This window comes from Rhinatrema bivittatum, chromosome 3 (assembly GCF_901001135.1).
Source record: "Rhinatrema bivittatum chromosome 3, aRhiBiv1.1, whole genome shotgun sequence".
NCBI classification, from domain to species: domain Eukaryota; kingdom Metazoa; phylum Chordata; class Amphibia; order Gymnophiona; family Rhinatrematidae; genus Rhinatrema; species Rhinatrema bivittatum.
In genome coordinates this window covers 392,702,062-392,724,782 of record NC_042617.1, presented here as the reverse complement: position 1 = coordinate 392,724,782, position 22,721 = coordinate 392,702,062, and the positions used below count along the sequence as shown (strand labels likewise).

Below are 22,721 nucleotides of genomic sequence, written 5' to 3'. Positions count from 1 at the left end.
ATGTTCTCTGCAAGCACTATGTGCTCTGGATCTGATTGCACTGATAGACGCAGTATTTAAAGGGTTAAATTGTGGGAGAAAACAGCTAATCAGCTGGAGCAGATGACAGGAGCTCCCATCTAGAGTTGTTAATGTTCTGAAGAAGTCATCAATAAATTACAAAGTGTACCACTCTGACTTCATTCAGATCTTGTGGAACAATTGTATGTAAATGAAAAATGAACTGCTGTTCACACTGCTGTAAAATTGATGTCACCTCCTCTTTGAGACGGGTGAATCACCCATAGTATGGTGCCTGCAGCAGGCCCAGGAGGAGCTGCTCTCACTGCAGAAGCCTGAGCTTGGCAGGAGCCACTATGGCCTGAGGATACTGACTGCAATCACACAGGTGAGGCAGAAGGGAAGAGGAAAAAAAGAGATGAACAAACATCATTTTCTTCTCCACTCCCAAAATAATTTTCAAAAATTACAAAACACAACAAAAAAGAAAGTGGGCAAAAATGCATTCTAAAATTTAAGCAAAAAAAAAAAAAGTGTTCTACAGGACCCTGTTGTCCAGCATTCATTTGAAAAGTCATTTGGTAGACTATAAGGGTATTTTCACATGCTTGAACCCAGAGTATGCAATCAACTGTACAAACCTGGGACTTACACATGTAAACTCTGCTTGTGAGAACATGAAATATGTTCTGCATAGGCACACAGTGGTAAGAAAGCCTTAGGTAATACAGGCTTATGACTTAAAGCAGAGTTCAGTACATATATATTACTCTTATTTTCATAACAAGAGATTACTTTCAAAAAATTGTGTTTAAAATAGACATTCAGGAACAGCATTATATGTAAAACCTATAGTTTGGTTTGTCTACCAGGCTGGAAATTCTGTAACTGGAAGTCCTAGTGAAAACGCAGGCACTCATTGAACTGGGCCTGTCTGTTAAGCTAGGCAGGGGACCTAGGAGGTCGTTTATTTTGACAGTGGCCACACTAGTACTGATGGCTTGTGGTTAGGCATGGGAAAGATGGGTGCTTATGGGAATTAAGTGGAGATTTTATATGGTGTTCTATCTAAGATGGAGTACAATGGAGGAAGACATGAGACTATCTTGGATAAGGAGAAAACTTGCAGGTGGTCACAGTCCTTGGTATTTGGGATGTATTCTTAACAGTTTGAAAAGAATAACTAGGTTAACTGGATGGGTTGGTTAGTCTTTCTCTGCCATCATTTATTATGTTACTATGCTGTTCTCATGACTGTCAGTACTTCATCGGTGACTTTCTTGTTTTCACTAGTTTTTACCAGATCCGAGCATATATGAAAATTCCACCTAGAATTCCACATAAAATAGAAGCAAGCTTGTTACGTCCTACAGGTAAGTGTGGGTGGAAAAATATTTTAATGCAAATATGAAAGATGAAATGTGATTTATTTTTTTTTTGCTTGAAAATTATTTTAACACTTTTATAATTTTAAATCTTTTGTTGGTCTCATCCTTATCAAACAAGCAATGGATTATTATATGCACCTGTAGAAACTATTAACTGCTTAATTAAGAACTTTGTCTTTTTTTCTGTCTTGTGGTTTCTGTGAAAAAGGAAACAGGAGACATTTAGACTCTAATTTAAAGAGAAGGATAACTTTAATTTTTGGCATGGCTCTGGTGAACTGCTTAGAGAGGCAGAGAAATGCCAGAAGTTTTTGTTCTGCTCACGTATTTTTTAACATAGCACATAGGAAGTTAGACACACATCTTGCTTCAGCAGAATTATATCTTTCATGGGGTTCAGAAAACTAGGTCTTTTCTATATCTTTCTGGAAGGCCATGCAGGAGATTTAGGAGGCTTTGCTATGTTACATATGATTATTTTAAAGCTTTGTTGTTAGACATGAGAAGTAAGGCCTGCTGGATGTGAACTAAGTGGAGGATATCGTATGCCAGAGCTTTCCAAAGCTGTCCCTGGGACTCCCCCCCCCCCCCCCCCCCCCCAAAGATATCCACACTGATTATGCTTGAGATAAATTTGCATGTATTGGATGTTCATTTTATGCCAATTTATCCCATGGTCAGTCAATGAGGATATCCAAAAAACCCGATTGGTTGAGGGATCCTCAGAACAGGTTTGGGAAGCCCTGGTGTATGCTTATCTGCCTAAGAGTAAAAATGAGGAAGATGACAAACTGTCAGGAATAAGGAGGGATATCATAACCGACGGCATCCCTTAGTGCGGCCTCCCACGCCCAGCACCGACTGGCGACACCCTACCTCCTCTGCCGGGGCTCAGGCAGCCCAGTTGGGGCGTGAGCCTGCTCACGAAGAGCGATTTAGTGAGCCGTGCGGAGGAGGAGAATTACCGGCGTATACCAAGAAAGGGGAGAGAAGAAAAGGAGAAAGAAGCGGCAAAACAAAACTGAAGGGGCCGACTGCGCGGTGAGTGAAACCCCTCCCACAGTTGGAGCCAGGCCTATCAGAGGGCTGAGTAAGGCCCTTTAAATTCTCGCACGCACCGACGGCGTCCCTTAGTGCGGCCTCCCACGCCTAGCACCGACCGGCAACACCCTACCTCCTCTGCTGGGGCTCAGGCAGCCCAGTCGGGGCGTGAGCCTGCTCACGAAGAGCGATTTTAGTGAGCCGTGCAGAGGAGGAGAATTACCGGCGTATACCGAGAAAGGAGAGAGAAGCAGCAAAACAAAACTGAAGGGGCCGACCGCACGGTGAGTGAAACCCCTCCCACAGTCGGAGCCAGGCCTATCAGAGAGCTGAGTAAGGCCCTTTAAATTCTCGCGCGCACCGACGGCGTCGTGCATCCGAAGGAGCGCGACTAAGGGGCATGCCGCTTTGTGAGACCCAGAACAAAAGCTTTTGTTGATACAACCATCTCAACCATCTCAGCAACATATCATATAGTCCCACCTAAGTTTTACAAAAAACAACTGTTAAGAAACATCCTTCAATCTACCCCGTGCGCTGCCAGCACTCAGCCTCATCCCAGCAAACTTCATCCAGCACTCAGCCTCATCCCAGCAAACTTCATCCAGCACTCAGCCTCATCCCAGCAAACTTTATCCAGGACTCAGCCTCGGCTCAGCAAAATACATCCAGCACCAAGCCTCAGCCCAGCAAATTGACCCAGCACTCAACCCCAGATAAACAAGCACACACTAGCAAACATTCTCATCTAAACATTCATCAGACAGCTTTCTTCCTCATGTCAACAAGCAGACTCCAGCACTCATACTGGTAAACCCAACACACGTCCGACACTCAAACAAAACCTGCCAACTAAACCATAATTAAGCAACGAAATTTGCAAACACCAAAGATGACTACAACAACCAACACACCGCAGCAGAAAAGACGCAGACACCTAATAAACATACCACTAATGAAAACTCTCAAAAACATAATGTCTCACCTTCGTTCTCAAACGCATAATCCCTAACCAAAAAATACACGCTAATGTCGGACATACTGCAAGAAAAAAACCCCGATTTCATCGCTATAACAGAAACCTGGTTCAAAAACACCGACCATGTCCTAACAAACCAACTTGACAACAAGGATTACGACACTTTTTCAATCCCTCGCAAGAACCGCAGAGGAGGAGGACTACTACTTATTATAAAAAAAAACAATTCGCAATGAAAGTGATCCCACACAAAATCCCTAAACAATACGAAATATCCCTATTCGACTCACAAAACCTCCAAATTTGCCTAGTATACTGCCTACCCAAACTTTTAGATAATGATATCTCGCCTCTCATTGAATTCCTAATAACAAACATTAGTATGAAAAAACCTACGATAATACTTGGAGACTTCAATCTGCACACCGATGCCAGTCCCAGATCACAAAATTGCCAAACACTGCTTGACATGCTAGCAAGTCTAAATTTCAACCTTCAAGTGAACAACCCCACACATAAAGCGGGACATGCACTTGACCTGATTTTTACGAATATATACTTCTCAGACACGACTATCTCATACAGACCAGTCCCCTGGTCCGATCACTACCTACTACAATGCAAGACGCAAGTAAACATAAACACGCCAAAAACAAACGAACCACAACAATCCTTCAAATATCGACCACCTTTCCAAACCAACCTGCTACAACAAGAACTGGGAAAACAACTAGCAAATCTGGACCTCTCAAATATAAACAACGCGATCCAATCCTGGTTCCAAATAACAGAAGACACCGCAAATAACATAAACCCAGAGAAATGGAAAAAGATAAAGAATCCCAGAGAACAACAAAACCCTTGGTTCAACTCGTAACTAAGAAGCCTGAAATCCAACCTCAGAAAAATTGAAAAAGAATGGCAAAAAAACAAGTGTCTCGCGACAACACAAAAACACCGCACACACCTGGCTGCTTACAAAAAAATGATTCTAGATACGAAACATAACTACTACAGTCAAAAGATAAAAACAAATCCAACAATAACTCCAAAGCTCTATTCAATATAGTAAACAACCTAATTTCTGAAAAAAATCAAAGCTGACACTACCAAACCCAAAAATGTAAGCCAAGACCTAGCTATATTTTTCAAGAACAAAATAACTGAAATAACAGACTCCTTCAATAACACCAAGATCGCAGAAATGCAAATAAACACAACAAATACAAAGCCATGGCCCAACTTCGAACCTATCTCCACCACGGAAACGGAAAAAATGCTAAGAAAAATAAACCCAGCTCGCCATGAGCTAGACACCATCCCAACGAGAGACCTAAAGGAAATTGCGCACTCCATAGCCCCAACAGTTGCAGCAATTATCAATAAATCCCTCGAAGAAGGGGAGATCCCAGTCAAATTAAAGACAGCAACTATCAAACCTATACTAAAAAGAAAAAACCTGAACCCAGATGACTTGAACAACTACCGCTCAATTTCAATTCTACCTCTACTAGCAAAAATGACGGAGAAAAAGGTTCTAAAACAACTCAATGAACACCTCGATAACTACAAAATTCTACATCCCAATCAGCACGGCTTCAGGAAAAATCTCAGTACGGAAACTCTAATGCTCAATATATCAAACATACTAAGGATTCAAGAACAAAATAGGCCATCTTTTAATACTCCTCGACCTTTCCGCAGCATTTGACACGGTTGACCACAAAAGGCTAATATCCAGTCAAGCAAACATAGGACTCACTGGTAAAACCCTGGACTGGTTCACCTCGTTCCTAAAAGACAGATTCTTCAAAGTCTCCAACAACAACTCATCTGAAGCAATCCCACTTGAAACAGGAGTGCCACAAGTATCTGCTCTCTCGGCTACACTCTTCAATATATATCTACTCCCACTAAGCCAACTACTAACTAGTATTGGAGTAATGTACTATATGTATGCCGATGACATACAACTCCTTATTCCAATCTCCTCCAACATAGAAGATGCACTATTATTAGCAGCCTCTTACCTAGAGGCAATCAGGATTATGCTAAACCACCTAAAACTATGTCTAAACATGTGCAAAACAGAATGCATTCTAATAGAAAGAACAAACTCGACAAAAAACCACCCCATCCCTTCATATAGACAACATCTGCTTACAACTTAAAGATAACGTAAAAGATCTGGGCATTTGGGTTGACAGTGAACTAAGCTACAAAAAACACATCGCATCAAAAACAAAAGAAGGCTTCCATAAACTCCAAATTCTGAAACATCTAAAACCAATGTTACACCACCAAGAATTCAGAACCGTACTACAATCCCTAATTTACACTAGCCTTGACTACTGCAACTCACTCTTGTTAGGTTTACCTAAAGCGACCTTAAAACCACTACAATTGCTGCAGAATGCAGCAGCTAGAGTCCTGACAGGCAAAAAGAAAACAGAACACATCACCCCTGTGCTCAACAGTCTACACTGGCTTCCGGTAGAAAAACTAATTGAATTCAAAATACTAACAGTACTACACAATGCAATATACAAAGTAGATAACACGGCCCTTGACAATGTCATTCATATACACAGAGCACAACGTACAACCAGAACAGCAAGTAAAGTAAATCTAGTCATACCCTCACTCCCAGTAGCCAAATATTCCACAACAAGAAACAGAGCCATATCTATTGCTGGTCCAAAATTATGGAACTAACTACCAGAACACCTGAGCTCTCAAAGCAACTTTAAATCCTTCAGAAAAGAGCTCAAACATGGTTATTCTTGCAAACACGCAAGGATGGCATTGGATAACATCACTCAACAAATATAATACATACCTTCATCGGGTATGCAATAGCTAAAATAAAGCTAGTACTATGAATGTTTTAAAATAGACCTGTAGATTATATAAAACACATTGATCGCTACCCAGATTAGATCCCCCCCTGTTTAACTGATATGTTTTAACGGACTTACCTTGGATAATGTGTAATGTTGATTATATTTTTCATAATAAGGAGTTTTTGGTTAGTTTTTTAGTTTTTGTTTTTACTCAGATCAGATACTGTTAGATATAAGGTTCGTGTTAAATTATAATAAGGAGTAATCATGTTTTTCACTTTTTTCTGAGTTCACATAGGGGCGGATTTTAAGAGCCCTGCTTGCGTAAATCCGCCTGGATTTACGCGAGCAGGGCCTTGCGCGCAGGTGCGCCTATTTTCCATAGGAACCAGGTGAGGCCTATTTTCCATAGGCCTGCCGGCGCGCACAGAGCCCTGGGACTCGCGTAAGTCCCGGGGTTTTTCGAGGGGGGGCGTGTTGGGGGCGTGTCGGGGTGGGGCCAATCGGCGCGGCATTTTGGGGACGGGATGTGGCGTTTCGGGGGCGGGCCCAGGGGCGTGGTTTCAGCCCGGGGCGGTCCAGGGGCATGGCCGCGCCCTCCGGAACCACCCCCAGGTCGCGTCTCGGCGCGCTAGCGGCCCGCTGGCGCGCGGGGATTTACTTCTCCCTCCAGGAGGCGTAAATCCCCGGACAAAGGTAGGGGGGGGGTTTATATAGGGCCGGGGGGGTGGGTTAGATAGAGGAAGGGGGGGGAAGGTGAGGGGAGGGCGAAAGCGAGTTCCCTCCGAGGCCGCTCTGAAATCAGAGCGGCCTCGAAGGGAATGGAGGCAGGCTGCGCGGCCGATTTTGTGCGCCGGCTGCACAAAATCGGCAGCCTTGCGCGCGCCGATCCTGGATTTTAGCAGATACGCGCGGCTACGCGCGTATCTACTAAAATCCAGCGTACTTTTGTTTGCGACTGGTGCGCCAACAAAAGTACGCGAACGCGCATTTTTTGTAAATCTACCCCATACTGTTTTATGTAATGGTTGATGATGTAAACCAGTGTGAAGGCAGCTAGCTATACCTCGGTATAAAAAAAAGCTTTAAATAAATAATTTTCCTGCTGTATGGCTGACAGCTGGAATATATCCTTGCAATGAAGACAGGAATAACTGGGCAGACTGGATGGAATGTTGGTCTTTTTCTCCCATCATCCACTATGTTCGATTGAAAGTTACTGATTTATGATTAACAAGGGAGAACAAACCATGTATATAAATTTGTGTGCAGAAATTTAGGCACCCCTGATCAAATTATGTTTCAATGAATCTCTAAGATAGTAACTTTTAAACAGCTGCATTTGCACACATGTGCGTGCATTTGCTGTCTCACGCCCAGGGACATAGCCATTTTATAACATATAACATATGTTATAAAATGTACTATGTACATTAACAATCTGTACATAGTACCCCTCTTTTCTGCCTTTCTCTCCCCTCATTTCTTCAAACAAGCCTTTCTCCCCCCCTCCTTTTTCCCCTTTCTCTTCCCTTTTTCCTCAATCTATACCTTCTTTTCCCTTTCTTATCCCCCTTTTCCCACCCTTCCTACCTTCTACCCCTTACCCTCCTTTCAAACCTACACTCCTCGTTTTCCTTTAACATTATTTATTTTGTTGTATTTTGCTTTTGGTTTTTCTGTTTGTTGCTTCTCGTTTTAGTAACATCCTATTGTTTCAATGTCATATTGTTATATTGTTATACTGTATCTCCCAATTGAGTTCTATGTAAACCGGCATGATGTGTTTCACGAATGTCGGTAAATAAAAGTTAATAAATAAATAAAATAAAATAAATAACATATGCACGTATAGGTTGAACGTGCGCACGTGGACATGCAGTTTTAAGTAGCATGCCTATGTGAGCAAATGCTGCTTCTACTGCTTAAGTGGGGCGATTTTAGTAGATGTGTGATGACATATTTACCAGTTTTCATATTCGCTGTTTACTTATTTTGATTCTATAAAAAACTGCAAATAGTAATTACACATTACAATTTGAAAAATTATTTTTTGTACCATGTATATGTTGTCATCTTAAAGGTGAATTTTAAAAGCCCTGCGCGCGCCAAAACCAGGAAATACATGCACAGGTCAGGTTGGTACGTGCTGAGTATATTTCAAAAGGTGCCTGCATACGTGAATTTATAGCTATGCGCACAAATACATTTTTCCGAGAAAGGGTTGGGCCATGGGCATGGTTTGGGAGGGGCATGGGTATCTTTAGATTTCACGAATGAAAGTAGCACATACATACTTACACGTACAAGTGCTCACCTGGTTCTCCACCACATAACTTTTACTTCTGCTATGGATGGTGTGTAAGTCAGAAAACAAAAATAGTAAAGAGGTGAGCGCGGTTTTAAACATAACACAAGTTCCCATACTGGGTCAGAACAAGGGTCCATCAAGTCCAGCATCCTGTTTCCAACAGAGGCCAATCCAGGTTACAAGTACCTGGCAAGTACCCAAGCGTTAAGTAGATCCCATGCTACTAATGCCAGAAATAACTTAGGGAATAACCACTGCTAACTTGATTAATAGCAGTTAATGGACTCTTCCAGGAAATAATCCAAACCTTTTTTAAACCCAGTTACACTAACTGCCCTAACAACATCCCCTGGTAACTAATTCCAGAGCTTAATTGTACAATGAGTGAAAAATAATTTTCTTTGGTTTGTTTTAAATGTGTTATTTAACTTCATAGCATGCCCCCTAGTCCTTCTATTATCCGAAAGAGAAAACAACCGATTCACATTTACCCATTCTAGACCTCTCATGATTTTATAGACCTCTATCATATCCTCCTTCAGCCATCTCTTCTTCAAGCTGAACAACTCTAACCCCTTTAGCCTTTCTTCATAGGGGAGTTGTTCCAGCCACTTTATCATTTTGGTCGGGGTTAACAGGTTAAAAGGGAGGTTATTAAACTAGGGGGGTTTGTAAGTCCTATCCCTTGCCTAGGCGAACTGGGAAAACTGGCAAATGTCAGCGCACGTGTCGACTAAAATCCCCCCACTTATACAGTAGAAGCAGCATTTGCGTGCATAGGCACGCGTCTACTTAAAATTGCAAGCACATGCGTGCGTTCAGCCTATTTTATACCATGTGCGCATATACGCGCATATGTTATAAAAATGGCTACGTCCCTGGGTGCAAGCCAGCAAGTGCACATGCATGGCTGTTTAAATCTCGCCATCTTAGAGATTCATTGAAACACCCAATTTGATCAAGGGTGTCCAAACCTTTGCACACAATTGCACATGCGCATGATTTGTTCTCCCTTGTTAATCATATATCAGTAACTTTCAATCTAAATAGTGGATGATGGGAGAAAAAGACCTAAAGTCCATTCAGATTGCCCAGTTATTCCTGTCTTCATTGCAAGGATATATTCCAGCTATCAGCCAAAGGGCATGGTAGCAGGTAAAGCAGACGGTTCGCCATATCTTTCCAAAAAGTCTGTTAAATTTAAGAAATCAATTTTTTTACTGGGAATGGGAGTTTGACCATAAGTCGCATCCCTTTTTGACTGCAGTACATAATAAATTAATGAAATTGGCAGAATATACTGTTCTGAAATTTTCAAGTATTCTTTGAGGGATCTTTTAAATAAATCTATAGGCATTTCAGAGGAAAGCTTTGGAAAATTTTTAAGACTGAAGTTAGTGTCTGGAAAAGTTCTCCAAATATTCAGTTTTCCTAGACATAGCTGTATTATCCTTAACCACAGAAGTAATCAAATTCTTTTGTTCCCAAACTCTATTTCTATGTTCTCCAAACAAGATTTAACCATTTGAAACTCAGTCCCATGTTCTGCCACTGAGGCCACAGTGGAATCAATTTTCAAGAAAATTCTTTATATGCAAAGAGATTTGCCCCATTCCTATCAAGACTTTCAAAACAGATTCCATATTAAAGTGTTTAGGACAAGATAAAGTGAAGGACCCAGGCAAAACAGTATCTTGCAACCTTGGATCTTGCAAAAACCCTTTAGATCTTTGACTGTATACTAGAGATGTGAATCGTGTCCTCGATCGTCTTAACGATCGATTTCGGCTGGGAGGGGGAGAGAATTGTATCGTCGCCGTTTGGGTGTTTAGAGTATCGTGAAAATCGTTAAAATCGTGAACCAGCACACTAAAACCCCCTAAAACCCACCCCCGACCCTTTAAATTAAATCCCCCACCCTCCCGAACCCCCCCCCAAGTGCCTTAAATTACCTGAGGGTCCAGCGGCGGTCTGTAGCTAAATCGGGGGAAGGGGGAGGGCAGGAAAACCGGCACACTAAAACACCCTAAAACCCACCCCCAACCCTTTAAATTAAATCCCCCACACTCCCGAACCCCCCCCCCCCCCCAAATGCCTTAAATTACCTGGGGGTCCAGCGGCGGTCCGGAACGGTCTCCTGCAATTGAATCGTGTTGTCTTCAGCTGGCGCAGAATGGCGCCGCCATTTTGGCGCAGAATGGTCCGGAACCCCCGCTGAACGACCTCCTGCAGTCGATCTCCTGCCGGCGCCATTTTCCGTACGGAAAACGATTCGCGGCAGGAGATTGCTCCCGGACCCCCGCTGGACCCCCAGGGACTTTTGGCCAGCTTGGGGAGGGCCTCCTGACCCCCACAAGACTTGCCAAAAGTCCAGCGGGGGTCCGGAACAACCTCCTGCAGTTGAATCGTGTTGGTCTATGGCCGCCGCCATTTTGCGCCACCATTTTGCAAAATGGCGGCGCAGAATGGCGCCGGCTGAAGACAACACGATTCAATTGCAGGAGGCCGTTCCGGACCGCCGCTGGACCCCCAGGTAATTTAAGGCATTTGGGGGGGTTCGGGAGAATGGGGGATTTAATTTAAAGGGTCGGGGTGAGTTTAGGGTGTTTTAGTGTGCCGGTTTTCCTGCCCTCCCCCTTCCCCCGATTTACGATTTTTTGACGATAAATCGGGGGAATTGGTATTGTATCGTGGCCCTAACGATTTTTGACGATTTAAAATATATCGGACGATATTTTAAATCGTCAAAAAACGATTCACATCCCTACTGTATACCACATATCCAAATGGGGTATCCGACTCCCAAACTTGCAAAGATGCCATAGCTCTGGCAGGACTTCCGAAAGCAATGAGGACGACAATGGTTGTTAAAATACTGCCACTATCTCGCTCCCTCCAACTGTCCCGACATCTGCAATGTCATCCATCTGTGCTGTTGAAGCTACATCCCTGGATGGTGGGTCTCTTGATGATTTTTGTGGCGCTGCCCTACCCCGGGACTTAATATGGTATCAAGCCCTGGGAGGATGACTGGCTGCATCAGGGCTGTCCAGTGGTAGCTTCCCAAGATGAATGTCTTGAGCCTCCAGCTTGAAAGTAAACCATCAGGCCTGAAACGGAGGGACTCCCAGAGTCTGAAGGGAAGACCTGGGGATGGCCCTTATGCTTAACCATTCGTTAAATCAGCAAGAGCAAGCAGGAGAGAACCTTCAGTGTGTCACCATTTTTGTAATCTGTCCAGTGTAATCTAACGGTTTCATTCTGATTAATCCCGTGGCAGGCAAGCTATCATAAATCCAGATGGATGGATTTAACCACTGAACTGTAATACTAATTGTGATGGTCTTTAATTGGTTCTGTATCACTTGCGCCCTGCTGATAGCTGGAAGAATCACCAAGTCAACTAGCAAGACTTTGTGCTATAAAAAAAAAAAATTGATCACACTTTTTCCCTAAAGTCTGCCTTCTTTAATGGCCTGCTGTTTATAGAAATAATGCCTACTGCTTTTTGTAATATAAAGGGTATTGTGTATGAAAGCAGCAGTTAGATGTGAGAAGAGGAATTAAGGTTGTGATCTTTAGAGCACATAGCAATTGTTTTGAAAGTCAGGTTACCTTTTATCATATTTGGGAGTCTAGAGAAGGATCTTAAACCATACAAGTTTACTCACTAATGGTTTACAGCATGTAATAAAGGATTATCCTGTTCTATCAAAATCATAGCGAAATGAACAATCTACAATGCTGCTGCTGCTGCTTTTAAAAAGTAGAAGTGCTTTTGTGGAAGTTAATCCAAATATTATAGAATTGATATTTTCCAAAATCCAGGATTTAAAAAAATATTCACAGTGATAAGTTATGAACTTCTCTAAGCAGAATGCCAAACATTATTGTGCATCCATGAGTAATTCTATCTTTGAAGAACTACAGTTATAGCCTAGTTACTGTGTCTGCATCAGTGAATGCTTCATTTGTCTGTAGTATTCTCAAAGGAATATTTGATTACAGTTTTTATTCTTTATGGGTCTTTTATTACTTTATAGAATCCATCATTTGGACTGATAATGATCTGCCATAATTAAATAAGTATGAATAAAAGTTTGCTGTTAGGCTCCAGCACTGTACTTTGGCTTAAAAGAAGAAATTGATGTCCTTATTTAGCCTTGGAATTTATTGCAGTGAATCGAATTGGTTGAATAGTTTTTAATTCAGTTGAATGGTTTGGGGAGAAGAGACAATAACTTTGACAAATCGGATATCTGTACATTCTCTAATATCTGTTATTGGGCAGCTTATTTAAAATCTTATATTCTGCCTCTTCCATATCTGTTCAGTGCATAAACAAGCCTATGAAATCAATACCTGTGTCTCAATAATGAAAGAATGCCTTAATTATTTGAGGATAGGTCCATAGAAACATAGAAATGACGGCAGAAGAAGACCAGTTGGCCCATCCAGTCTGCCCAGCAAGCTATGCACTTTTTTTTTTCTCTCATACTTCTGTTACTCTTGTCTCTTAGTAACCTTTTGGTTCTATTTCCCTTCCACCCCCACCATTAATGTAGAGAGCAGTGTTGGAACTGCATCCAAGTGAATATCTACCATAGTTAGGGGTAGTAACCGCCGCAATAAGCAAGCTACACCCATGCCTTTGTTTACCCAGACTATGTAACTCAGTCCTTGTTGGTTATTGTCTGTATATAGATCCACCTTTCTACATTCCCCCTGCCGTTGAAGCAGAGAGCTATGCTGAATGTGCGTTGAAAGTGAAGTATCAGACTTTCTCCCCTGCCATTGAAGCAGAGAGCTATGCTGGATATGCATTGAAAGTAAAGTATTTGGCTTATTTGGTTTGGGGTAGTAACCGCCGTAACAAGCAAGCTACTCCCCGCTTTTTGTGAATGCAAATCCTTTTTCTCCACACTTCCTCTTGCCATTGAAGCTTAGAGCAGTGTTGGAGTCGCATTAACCGTGTGTATGTTTATTGAATAAGGGTATTATCTCCAGGCAGTAGCCGTCATTCCCATGAGCCACCCACTCTTCATTCACGTCCTCTAGACTTTATGGTCCACCTAAATAAAGTACTGTATCCCATTTTAGATAATAGCTTGAACTCTGTTTTTATTTATCTGAAATCCTCTCTGAGTTACTTATGTTGATGGAGCAGAATATCAAATTTAAGAATCGAAATGAAAACAGTCAACATATAAATCATACAACAAAAGTCAGCTACTCAACTTCTCTACTTCCTACTTGCCCTGCCCAAAAAAAGACAGTTTTCTGTATTTTTCTTATTTATTTATATTCCACATTTTTGGCACTTCAGAGTGGATTACAGTCAGGTACTGTAAGTATTTCTCTGTCCAAAAAGTCTTATAATCTCTTGAGGCAATGGAGGGTAAAGTGATTTGCCTGGTGTCCCAAGGAGCAGCAGTGGGATTTGAACCCTAGCTTACCAGGTTCATAGCTCACTGATCTAACCACTAGGCTACTCCTTTTTAGAATAGCTTCCACTATTTTTCCTGGCACTGAAGTCCGGATCACTGGTCCATAGTTACCTGGATCGCCCCTGGAGCCTCTTCTAAATATTGGGGTTACATTGGCCACCCTCCAGTCTTCAGATACAATGGATGATTTTAATGATAGGTTACAAATTTTAACTAATAGATCAGAAATTTCATTTTTTAGTTCCTTCAGTACCCTAGGATGCATTCCATCCGGTCCAGGTGATTTGCTACTCTTTAGTTTGTCAATCTGGCCTACTACATCTTCCAGGTTCACAATGATTTCGTTCATTTCATCTGACTCATCACCCCTGAAAACCATCTCTGGAACTGGTATCTCCCCAACATCCTCATTAGTAAACACAGAAGCAAAGAATTCATGTAGTCTTTCTGCAATGGCCTTATCTTCTCTAAGAGCCCCTTTAATCCCTCTGTCATCTAATGGTCCAACCGACTCCCTCACAGGTTTCTTGCTTCGGATATATTTAAAAATGTTTTTATTATGAATTTTTGCCTCTATGGCCAACTTCCTTTCAAATTCTCTCTTCGCCTGTCTTATCAATGTTTTACATTTAACTTGACAATGCTTGTGTTTTATCCTATTTTCTTCAGATGGATCCTTCTTCCAATAGCCTCTTTCACCTCACCTTTTAACCATGACTGTAATAGTTTTGCCTTCCTTCCACCTTAATGTGTGGAATACATATGGACTGCGCCTCTAAGATTGTATTTTTAAACAATGTCCATGCCTGTTGTGCACTTTTAACCTTTGCAGCCGCACCTTTCATTTATATTTTCTAACTATTTTCCTCATTTTATCAAAGTTTCCCTTTTGAAAATTGTGTTAGAGCTGTAGATTTACTTATTGTCCCCCTTCCAGTTATTAGTTTAAATTTGATCATGATATGATCACTGTTGCCAATTGGCCCTACCACAGTTACCTCTCTCACCAAATCCTGCATTCCACTAAGAATTAAATCTAAAATAGCTCCCTCTCTTGTTGGTTCCTGAACCAATTGCTCCATGAAGCAGTCATTTATTATATCCAGGAACTTTGTCTCTAGCAAGTCCTGATGTTACATTTACCCAGTCAATATTGGGGTAATTGAAATCTCCCATTATTATTGCACTGCCAAATTGGTTAGCTTCCCTGATTTCTCTTAGCATTTCATCATCTGTCTGACCATTTTTCCCAGGTGGACGGTAGCATACTCCTATCACTATACTCTTACCCAACACACATGGGATTTCTGCCCATATAGATTCTACTGAGCATTTAGTCTCTTGTTTGATCTTTTTCCTGTTGGGCTCTATACCCTCCCGGACATAAAGTGCCACACCTCCACCAAGTTGATCCTCCCTTTCATTGCGATATAATTTGTACCCTGATATAGCACTGTCCCATTGGTTATCCTCCTTCTACCAAGTCTCTGTGATGCCAATTATGTCAATTTCATCATTTGCTGCTATACACTCTCTCTCATCTTACTTGTTAGACTTCTGGCATTGGCCTACAGACATTTCAAAGTGTGTTTTTTGTTTGTATTAACAACCTGCTTTTCAGTTGTTAGGGATAATTCGGAAATCATTAGCTTCAGTGATTTTTTTTCATATAGGCACATGGGACTATGTTTGCTTTTAATGCAACCTCTCTGTTGGGATGCCCTAACTCTCCTGTTTCATTAGTATCCTTTAAGGATACATTTCTCCGAACCATGCACTACTGAGTGACTGTCTGCTTTCCCCCTTGATCTAGTTGAAAAGCTGCTTTTTCTCCTTTTTGAAAGTTAGTGCCAGCAGCTTGGTTCCACTCTGGTTAAGTTGGAGCCCATCCTTTTGGAAAAGTCTCCCCTTTCCCCAAAGGTTTCCCCAGTTCCTTGCAAAGCTGAATCCCTCTTCCCTGCACCATCGTCTCATCCACGCATTGAAACTCTGGAGCTCTGCCTGTCTCTGGGGACCTGCACGTGGAACAGGAAGCATTTCAGAGAATGCCACCATGGAGGTTCTGGATTTCAGCTTTCTACCTAAAATCCTAAATTTGGCTTCCAGAACCTCTCTCCCACATTTTCCTATGTCGTTGGTGCCCACATGTACCAATTTCTTTGGGTGATCAGACAGTTGTATCAGAGGAGCATGCTAGATGTAGTGTACTTGGGTTTCAGTAAGGCCTTTGTCATGATTCCACATAGGCAACTTATAAATAGTGCGCCCTTGGTATGGACCCTAAGGTGATTGACTAGGTTAGAAACTGGTTGAGTGGGAGATGACAAAAGACAGCAGTAAATAGAGTTCACATTGAGCAAGGGGGGCATTACCAGTTGTGTGCAACAAGGATCGATCCTTGGACCGTTCTTTTCAACATTTTCCTAAGGACATCACCAAAGGATTGTCAGTAAAGGGTTTGATTTTGCTACTGATATTAAATCTACAATAAGATAGACATCCAGGTAAGTGTGGAAAACATGAGGATCTAGTGAATCTCAAGCAATCATCTAGGCAGATAAGATTTAATGCTAAAAAGAGTGAATGCAGTTATGCATTTAGGATGCAAAACCCAAGGGAGGGGTACAGTATACAGGTGAAACTTTTCTAAGCATGAAAGAAGATGGGGATATGGAGGTGATGATATCTGATGATCTTAAAGTGGCCAAACAGATGGATTAGGCAACAGCAAATGCCACAGATATGGTTGGCTGCATAAGGAGAGGAATAGTCAGCATAAAAAGGTGATGATGCCCATGTATAGGTCCCTGGTGAGATCTCATTTGGCATTCTGTGTACAGTTTTGGAGATGGCACTCTCAAAAGAATATGGACTAGTTGGAGTTGTTCTGGACAGTGGCTACTAAAATGGTCCGTAGTCTTTGTTCTAAAAGATGTGGGGACAGAATTAAAGATCTAAACATGTATACCCAGATGAAAGGCACGATGGGGAGAGATTAGATTGGAGAAAGATTTAATCTTTCATTAAAAGATCAAGAAAGGTATCTTCCCTAAACAATAAAGTATGTTGATCAGGTGCATTGTAAATTATATCTGTGATTGGTAGGTGGGATCTATTTATTTATTTAGAGTTTTTCTATACCGGCATTCGTGATTAAAAATCACATCATGCTGGTTTACATAAAACAAGGGGGTGTGGAAACGAAAGTAAAACGTAACATTAACAAGTGCAAAGAGGTCATAGAGTTACATTACAACAAGGTTGATATAACTGGGGAAAGAATTAGAGCAAGATAACCAAGCAGTTAGGGATTAACTATTTACATTATATTGTGAAGTCTCTTAAAAAGATAAGAGAGCTCTAGACTGGGCATAAGAAATTTTGATTTATAGGCGAGATACACTTTCATATTAAAAATCAATTGGGGTTCTATCTAAAACAGGATTGCCATCAGCCTTTATAAAGAATTTAATTATCCTCTTGCAGGTCACTACCCGATTAACAGTGAAAACACCACATAAATTTAAAGGATTCTAATTTATTTATCCCTACTCCCTTAGCAATCTAAATTTAGCTAAGAACTCAATATTAAGATGAAGGCAGCATTTCAGCAGAGAGATGGGGCCTTTGTCTTTTGTACCAAAGTGTCACATATATGACTTTTTACCAGTTGGGGAGAGGTTGTATTTGTGCACCAGGTGCAAAGGGCTCCTGGTTCTTGGAGAATGAGTTTGATTACTGGAGGCTAGAGTGGCAGACTTGGAGGAGCTGAGGCAGACAGAGAGGTATATAGAGGAGACCTTCAGAGACATAGTAGCCAAGTCCCAACTTGAGTCTGGAAGCTCCAATGCTGCCTTGGAGGAGAAGGTCACCTGGTCAGAGAGCATCACCCTGGTAAAGCAGGAAGTGATCCTGTAGCAAGATTCTGCTCTCCAGGTGATACATTATCATTTTGCACCAAGAGTCTCCCAGGGATAATGCCTAGGAGGGAAGGGTTAGATTGGCCATCATAGTTGGTGATTTGATTATTAGGAGTGTAGATAGCTGGGTTGCTGGTGGAAGTGAGGAGCACTTGGTAACTTGCCTGCTTGGTGTGAAGGTGGTGGACTTCGTTTCACCTAGATAAGATTTTAGATGATGCTTGGGAGGAGCTGGCTGGCATGGTACATATGGGCACCAACGACTTAGGACAGTATGGAAGGGAACTTCTAGAAACCAAATTTAGGCTTTTAGGTAGACAGTTGACATGCAGAACCGCTGGGATAGCATTCTCTAAGATGCTTCTTGTTCCACGTGCAGAACTCCAGAGTCTCAATGCATGGATAAGACAATGGTGCAGGAAAGAAGGATTTAGTTTTGTAAGGAACTGGGCAAACCTCTGGGGACAGGGGAGTCTCTTCCAAAAGGATGGGCTCCATCCTAAAACAGGGTGGATCCAGGCTGCTGGTTCTAACATTTGAAAAGGAGATAAAGCAGCTTTTAAACTAGAACAAGGAGAAAAGCAAACAATCATTCAGCAGTGCATGGTTCAGAGGGAGGTATCTTAAAAAGATACTAATGAAACAGGAGAGAGAATGTATCCCAACTGAGAGGTTCCGATAAAAGCAGAAATGTCTGCCAGTGCCAGAAGCCTAAGAAGTAAGATGGGAGAGTTAGTGTATAGCACTGAATGAAGAGGTAGACTTAGTTGGCATCTGAGACCTGGTGAATGGAGGATAACCAATGGGCAGTGCTATATCAGGATACAAATTATATCACAATGATAGGGTGAATCAACTTGATTGGGGGGGAGGCATTTTATGTACATGATGGCATAGAGTTCAAAAGGATAAAGATCTTGAAGACTAAATGCACAGTAGAATCTTTATGGTAAAAATCCCATATATGTTGGGGAAGAGTATAGCGATAGGGATACACTACCTTCCACCTGGCCAAAATTATCAGATGGGCGATGAAATGTTAAGAGAAATTAGAGAAGCTAACAAATTTAGCAGCACAATAATTATGGGAGATTTCACTTACCCCAATATTGAATTGCTAAACGTAACATCAGGACATGCTAGAAAGATGAAGTTCTTGGATGGAATAAATGATTGCTTCATGGAGCAATTGGTTCAGGAACTGATGAGAGAGGGAGCCATTTTGAATCTAATTCTTAGTGGAACACAAAATTTAGTGTGAAAGGTAACGGTGGTGGGACTCTTGGCAATGGTGATCATAACATGATCAATTTGACTTAATGTCTGGAAGAGGACAATAAGTAAGTCTACAGCTGTAGCACTAAACTTTCAAAAGGAAGATTTTAATAAAATGAGAAAAAAGTTAGAAAAAATTGAAGGGAGCAGCTACAAATATTAATGTAGAACAGGTGTAGACATGGTTTAAAAATACCATCTAAGAAACATACCTTAAAAAAGATAGAAGGAAGACCAAACAACTTCCAGCATTTTTAAAAGGTGAGGAGAAGAGAGGCTGTTTTAGCCAAAAGAACTTTCTTCAGAAATTGGAAGAAAGATCCATCTGAAAAAGTAGGAAAAAGCATAAGCATTGGCAAGTTAAATACAAAAGAGAATTTGTAGAGAAATTGTCTGTAGAGGCAAAAAGTCATAATGAAAACTTTAAAATAAATAAATAAATATATAGATATATATAAAAATATATAATTTGAAGCAGGAAGCCTGCGGGGGAGTCAGATGGACCATTAAATGATCAGAGTTAAGGGGCACTTATGGAAGATAAGGCCATTGCAAAAAGACTAAATGAATTCTTTACTGTAGTGTTTACTAATGAGGATGTTGAGGAGATGCGGGTTCCAGAAACATTTTTTAAGAGTGATGATTCAGATGAACTGAACCAAATCATGGTGAACCTGGAAGATGTAGTAGGCCAGATTGACAAACTGAAGAGTAGCAAATCACCAGGACCAGATGGTATAGATCTCGGGGTTCTAAAAAAACTAAATTTCAGGTCTGTTACTAGTAATTTGTAACTAATCATTAAAATCGTCCATTGTACCTGAAGACTGGAGGGTGGCCAATGTAACCTCAATATTTAAGAAGGGCTCCAGGTGATCTGGGAAACTATAGACTGTAAACCTGACTTCATTGCCGGAAAAAATTGTGGAAACTATTATAAAGAAAATCACAGAACATACAGTATAGAAAGACATGGTTTAATGGGACACAGCCAGCATGGAAATCTTGCCTTTCTAATCTGCTACATTGTTTTGAAGGAATGAATAAGCATGTGGATAAAGGTGAACCGGTAGATGTGTATATTTGGATTTTCAGAATGTGTTGACAAAATCCCTCATGAGATGCTTCTGAGAAAACTAAACTAAAAAGTCATGGGATAGGAGGAGATGTCCTTTTGTGCATTGCAAACTGGTTAAAAGACAGGCAACAGAGTAGAATTAAAAGGTCTGATTTCACAGTGGAAAAAGGTGAACAGTAGAGTGCCTAAGGGATCTGTAATTGGACTGATACTTTTTAATATATTTATAAATGATCTGGAAGGAGGTACAAGTGAGGTGATCAAATTTGTAGATGACAAAAAAAAAAGAAAACTATTCAGGAAGTTCAATCACAAGCGGATTGTAATAAATTGCAGGAGGACCTTGCAAGACTAGAAGACTGGGCGTCAGCATGGCAAATAAAATTTAATGTGGTCAAGTGCAAGGTGATGCATATAGGGAAAAATAACGCAATGTTAGGTTTCATTTTAGGAGTTCGCATCTAGGAAAAAGATCGGGGCATCATAGTTGTTGATATTACATTGATATTACATTGAAATCCTCGGCTCAGTGTGCTTTGGTGGTTACAAAGCAAACAATGTTAGGAATCATTAGGAAGGGAATGGCAAATAAAACGGGGATGTCATAATGCCTCTGTATGGCTCCATGGTTAGACCGCACCTTGAATATTGTGTGCAAGTCTGGTTGCGCATCTCAAAAAAGATATAAAGGGCGACCAAAATGATAAAGGGCATGGAAAGGATAAAGAGGTTAGGGCTGTTCAGCTTGAAGTAATGGCTGAGAGGGGGTATATGTTAGAGAGCTATAAAATCATGAGAGGATTAGAATGGGTAAATGTGAATCTGTTGTTTGCTCTTTTAGATAATACAAACAAATCGGAGAAACCATTTTCACTTAGCGCATAATTAAGCTCTGGAATTCTTTGCCAGAAGATGTGGTTAAGGCAATTAGCATAGCTGGGTTTAAAAAAGGTTTGGACAAGTTCCTGGAGTAGATGTCCATAAACTGCTATTAATCAAATTGACTTAGGGAATAGCTAGAGCTTATTATTGGCAATAGTAACATGGGATTTATTTACTGTTTGGTATTTGCTAGGTACATGTATCCTGGATTGGCCACTGTTGGAAACTGGATGCTAGGCTTGATGGACCCTTGAGCTGACCCAGTATGGCAACTTCTTATGTTCTTAGGGGTCATGAGATGAGGTTGAAAAAGGGTAGACTGAGTAATTTAAGGATATATAAATATATATATATATATTTATTATTTTATTTTTTTTACATAGGGGGTAGTAGATGCATGTACCAGCCTCCCCATGGAGATGGTGGAGATAAGAACAGTATCTGAATTCAAGAAAGCATGGGATACAGACAGGTGATCTTTGAGGGAGTGGCAAAGATTGTAATGTTGAATTAGTTCATGTGAATGGGCTGACTAGATAGGCCGTAGGTTCTTTGTCTGCCATCACTTTTCAGTTTCTATGTATATATGGAAGGCCATGCTTTCAGAAGCACCTGTTCTGACCATACCAGCAGTACAGGACAACCTTAGTGCTACCTCAGCAGCAGCAGTTTCCATCAAGGAACAGTCCAAGAGAGAGATGACAGCAAAAACATCTATAGTAGCTAAAGTGGGGCTATTTTTTTTTTTTTTGATTGGCTGGGGGATCTCCAACGTCTCTGGATGGGTTATGGGTGCAGCTGTTCTGCAGGTGCGGATAACATTTACCAAGTATTGCTGGTTTATACAGATAGTGGAGTGTGGCTACCACTTGTGCTTCTCCTGACCTGAAATGAGACACAGTTGTTCTGTTTTCAGTTCAGACTCATACCATTTGACTTAGGCGTTGTCTAGAAGTAGGGTCACTCCTGCAACAGTGGTCTATATAGCACCTGTTTCTACAGGAGAACAGGGCCAAGGATTTTACTTCTGGTATTTCCTAATTCCAAATGAGACCAATTCTGGATGTTTGAAGACTGAACGAATCCTTGGCTTGTGAGAAATTTAAAATGAACCCCCTGCTTACCATTCTCCATCTCAAAAGTACATAAGAAATTGTCATACTGGATCAGACCAAGGGTCCATCAAGCCTACCATTCTGTTTCCAACAGTGGCCAATCCAGGCTACGAATATCTGGCAAGTACCCAAACACGAAGAAGATCCCATGCTACTGATGCCAGTAATAGCAGTGGCTAGTCCCTAAGTCAACTTGATTAATAGCAGTTAATGGACTTCTCCAAGAACTTATCCAAATCTTTTTTTAAACCAAGCTACACTACCTGCACTAACCACATCCTCTGGCAACAAATTCCAGAGCTTAATTGTATGTTGAGTAAAAAAGAATTTTCTCCGATTAGTTTTAAATGTGCTACTTGCTAACTTCATGAAGTGCCCCCTAGTTCTTCTGTTATCCGAAAGAGTAAATAACCGATTCACATATACCCATTCTAGACCTCTA

At 41.2% G+C, this 22,721-nt stretch overlaps 1 protein-coding gene across 1 annotated transcript in view; it reads left to right on the top strand.

Annotated features, from left to right (window-relative positions):
- Positions 1 to 22,721, top strand: part of FAM135A (family with sequence similarity 135 member A) — a 391,169-nt gene that overhangs the window by 133,074 nt on the left and 235,374 nt on the right. Inside the window, 1 exon segment of the mRNA XM_029595652.1 lies at positions 1,294 to 1,373. Coding sequence (XP_029451512.1) covers positions 1,294 to 1,373 — 80 coding nt within the window.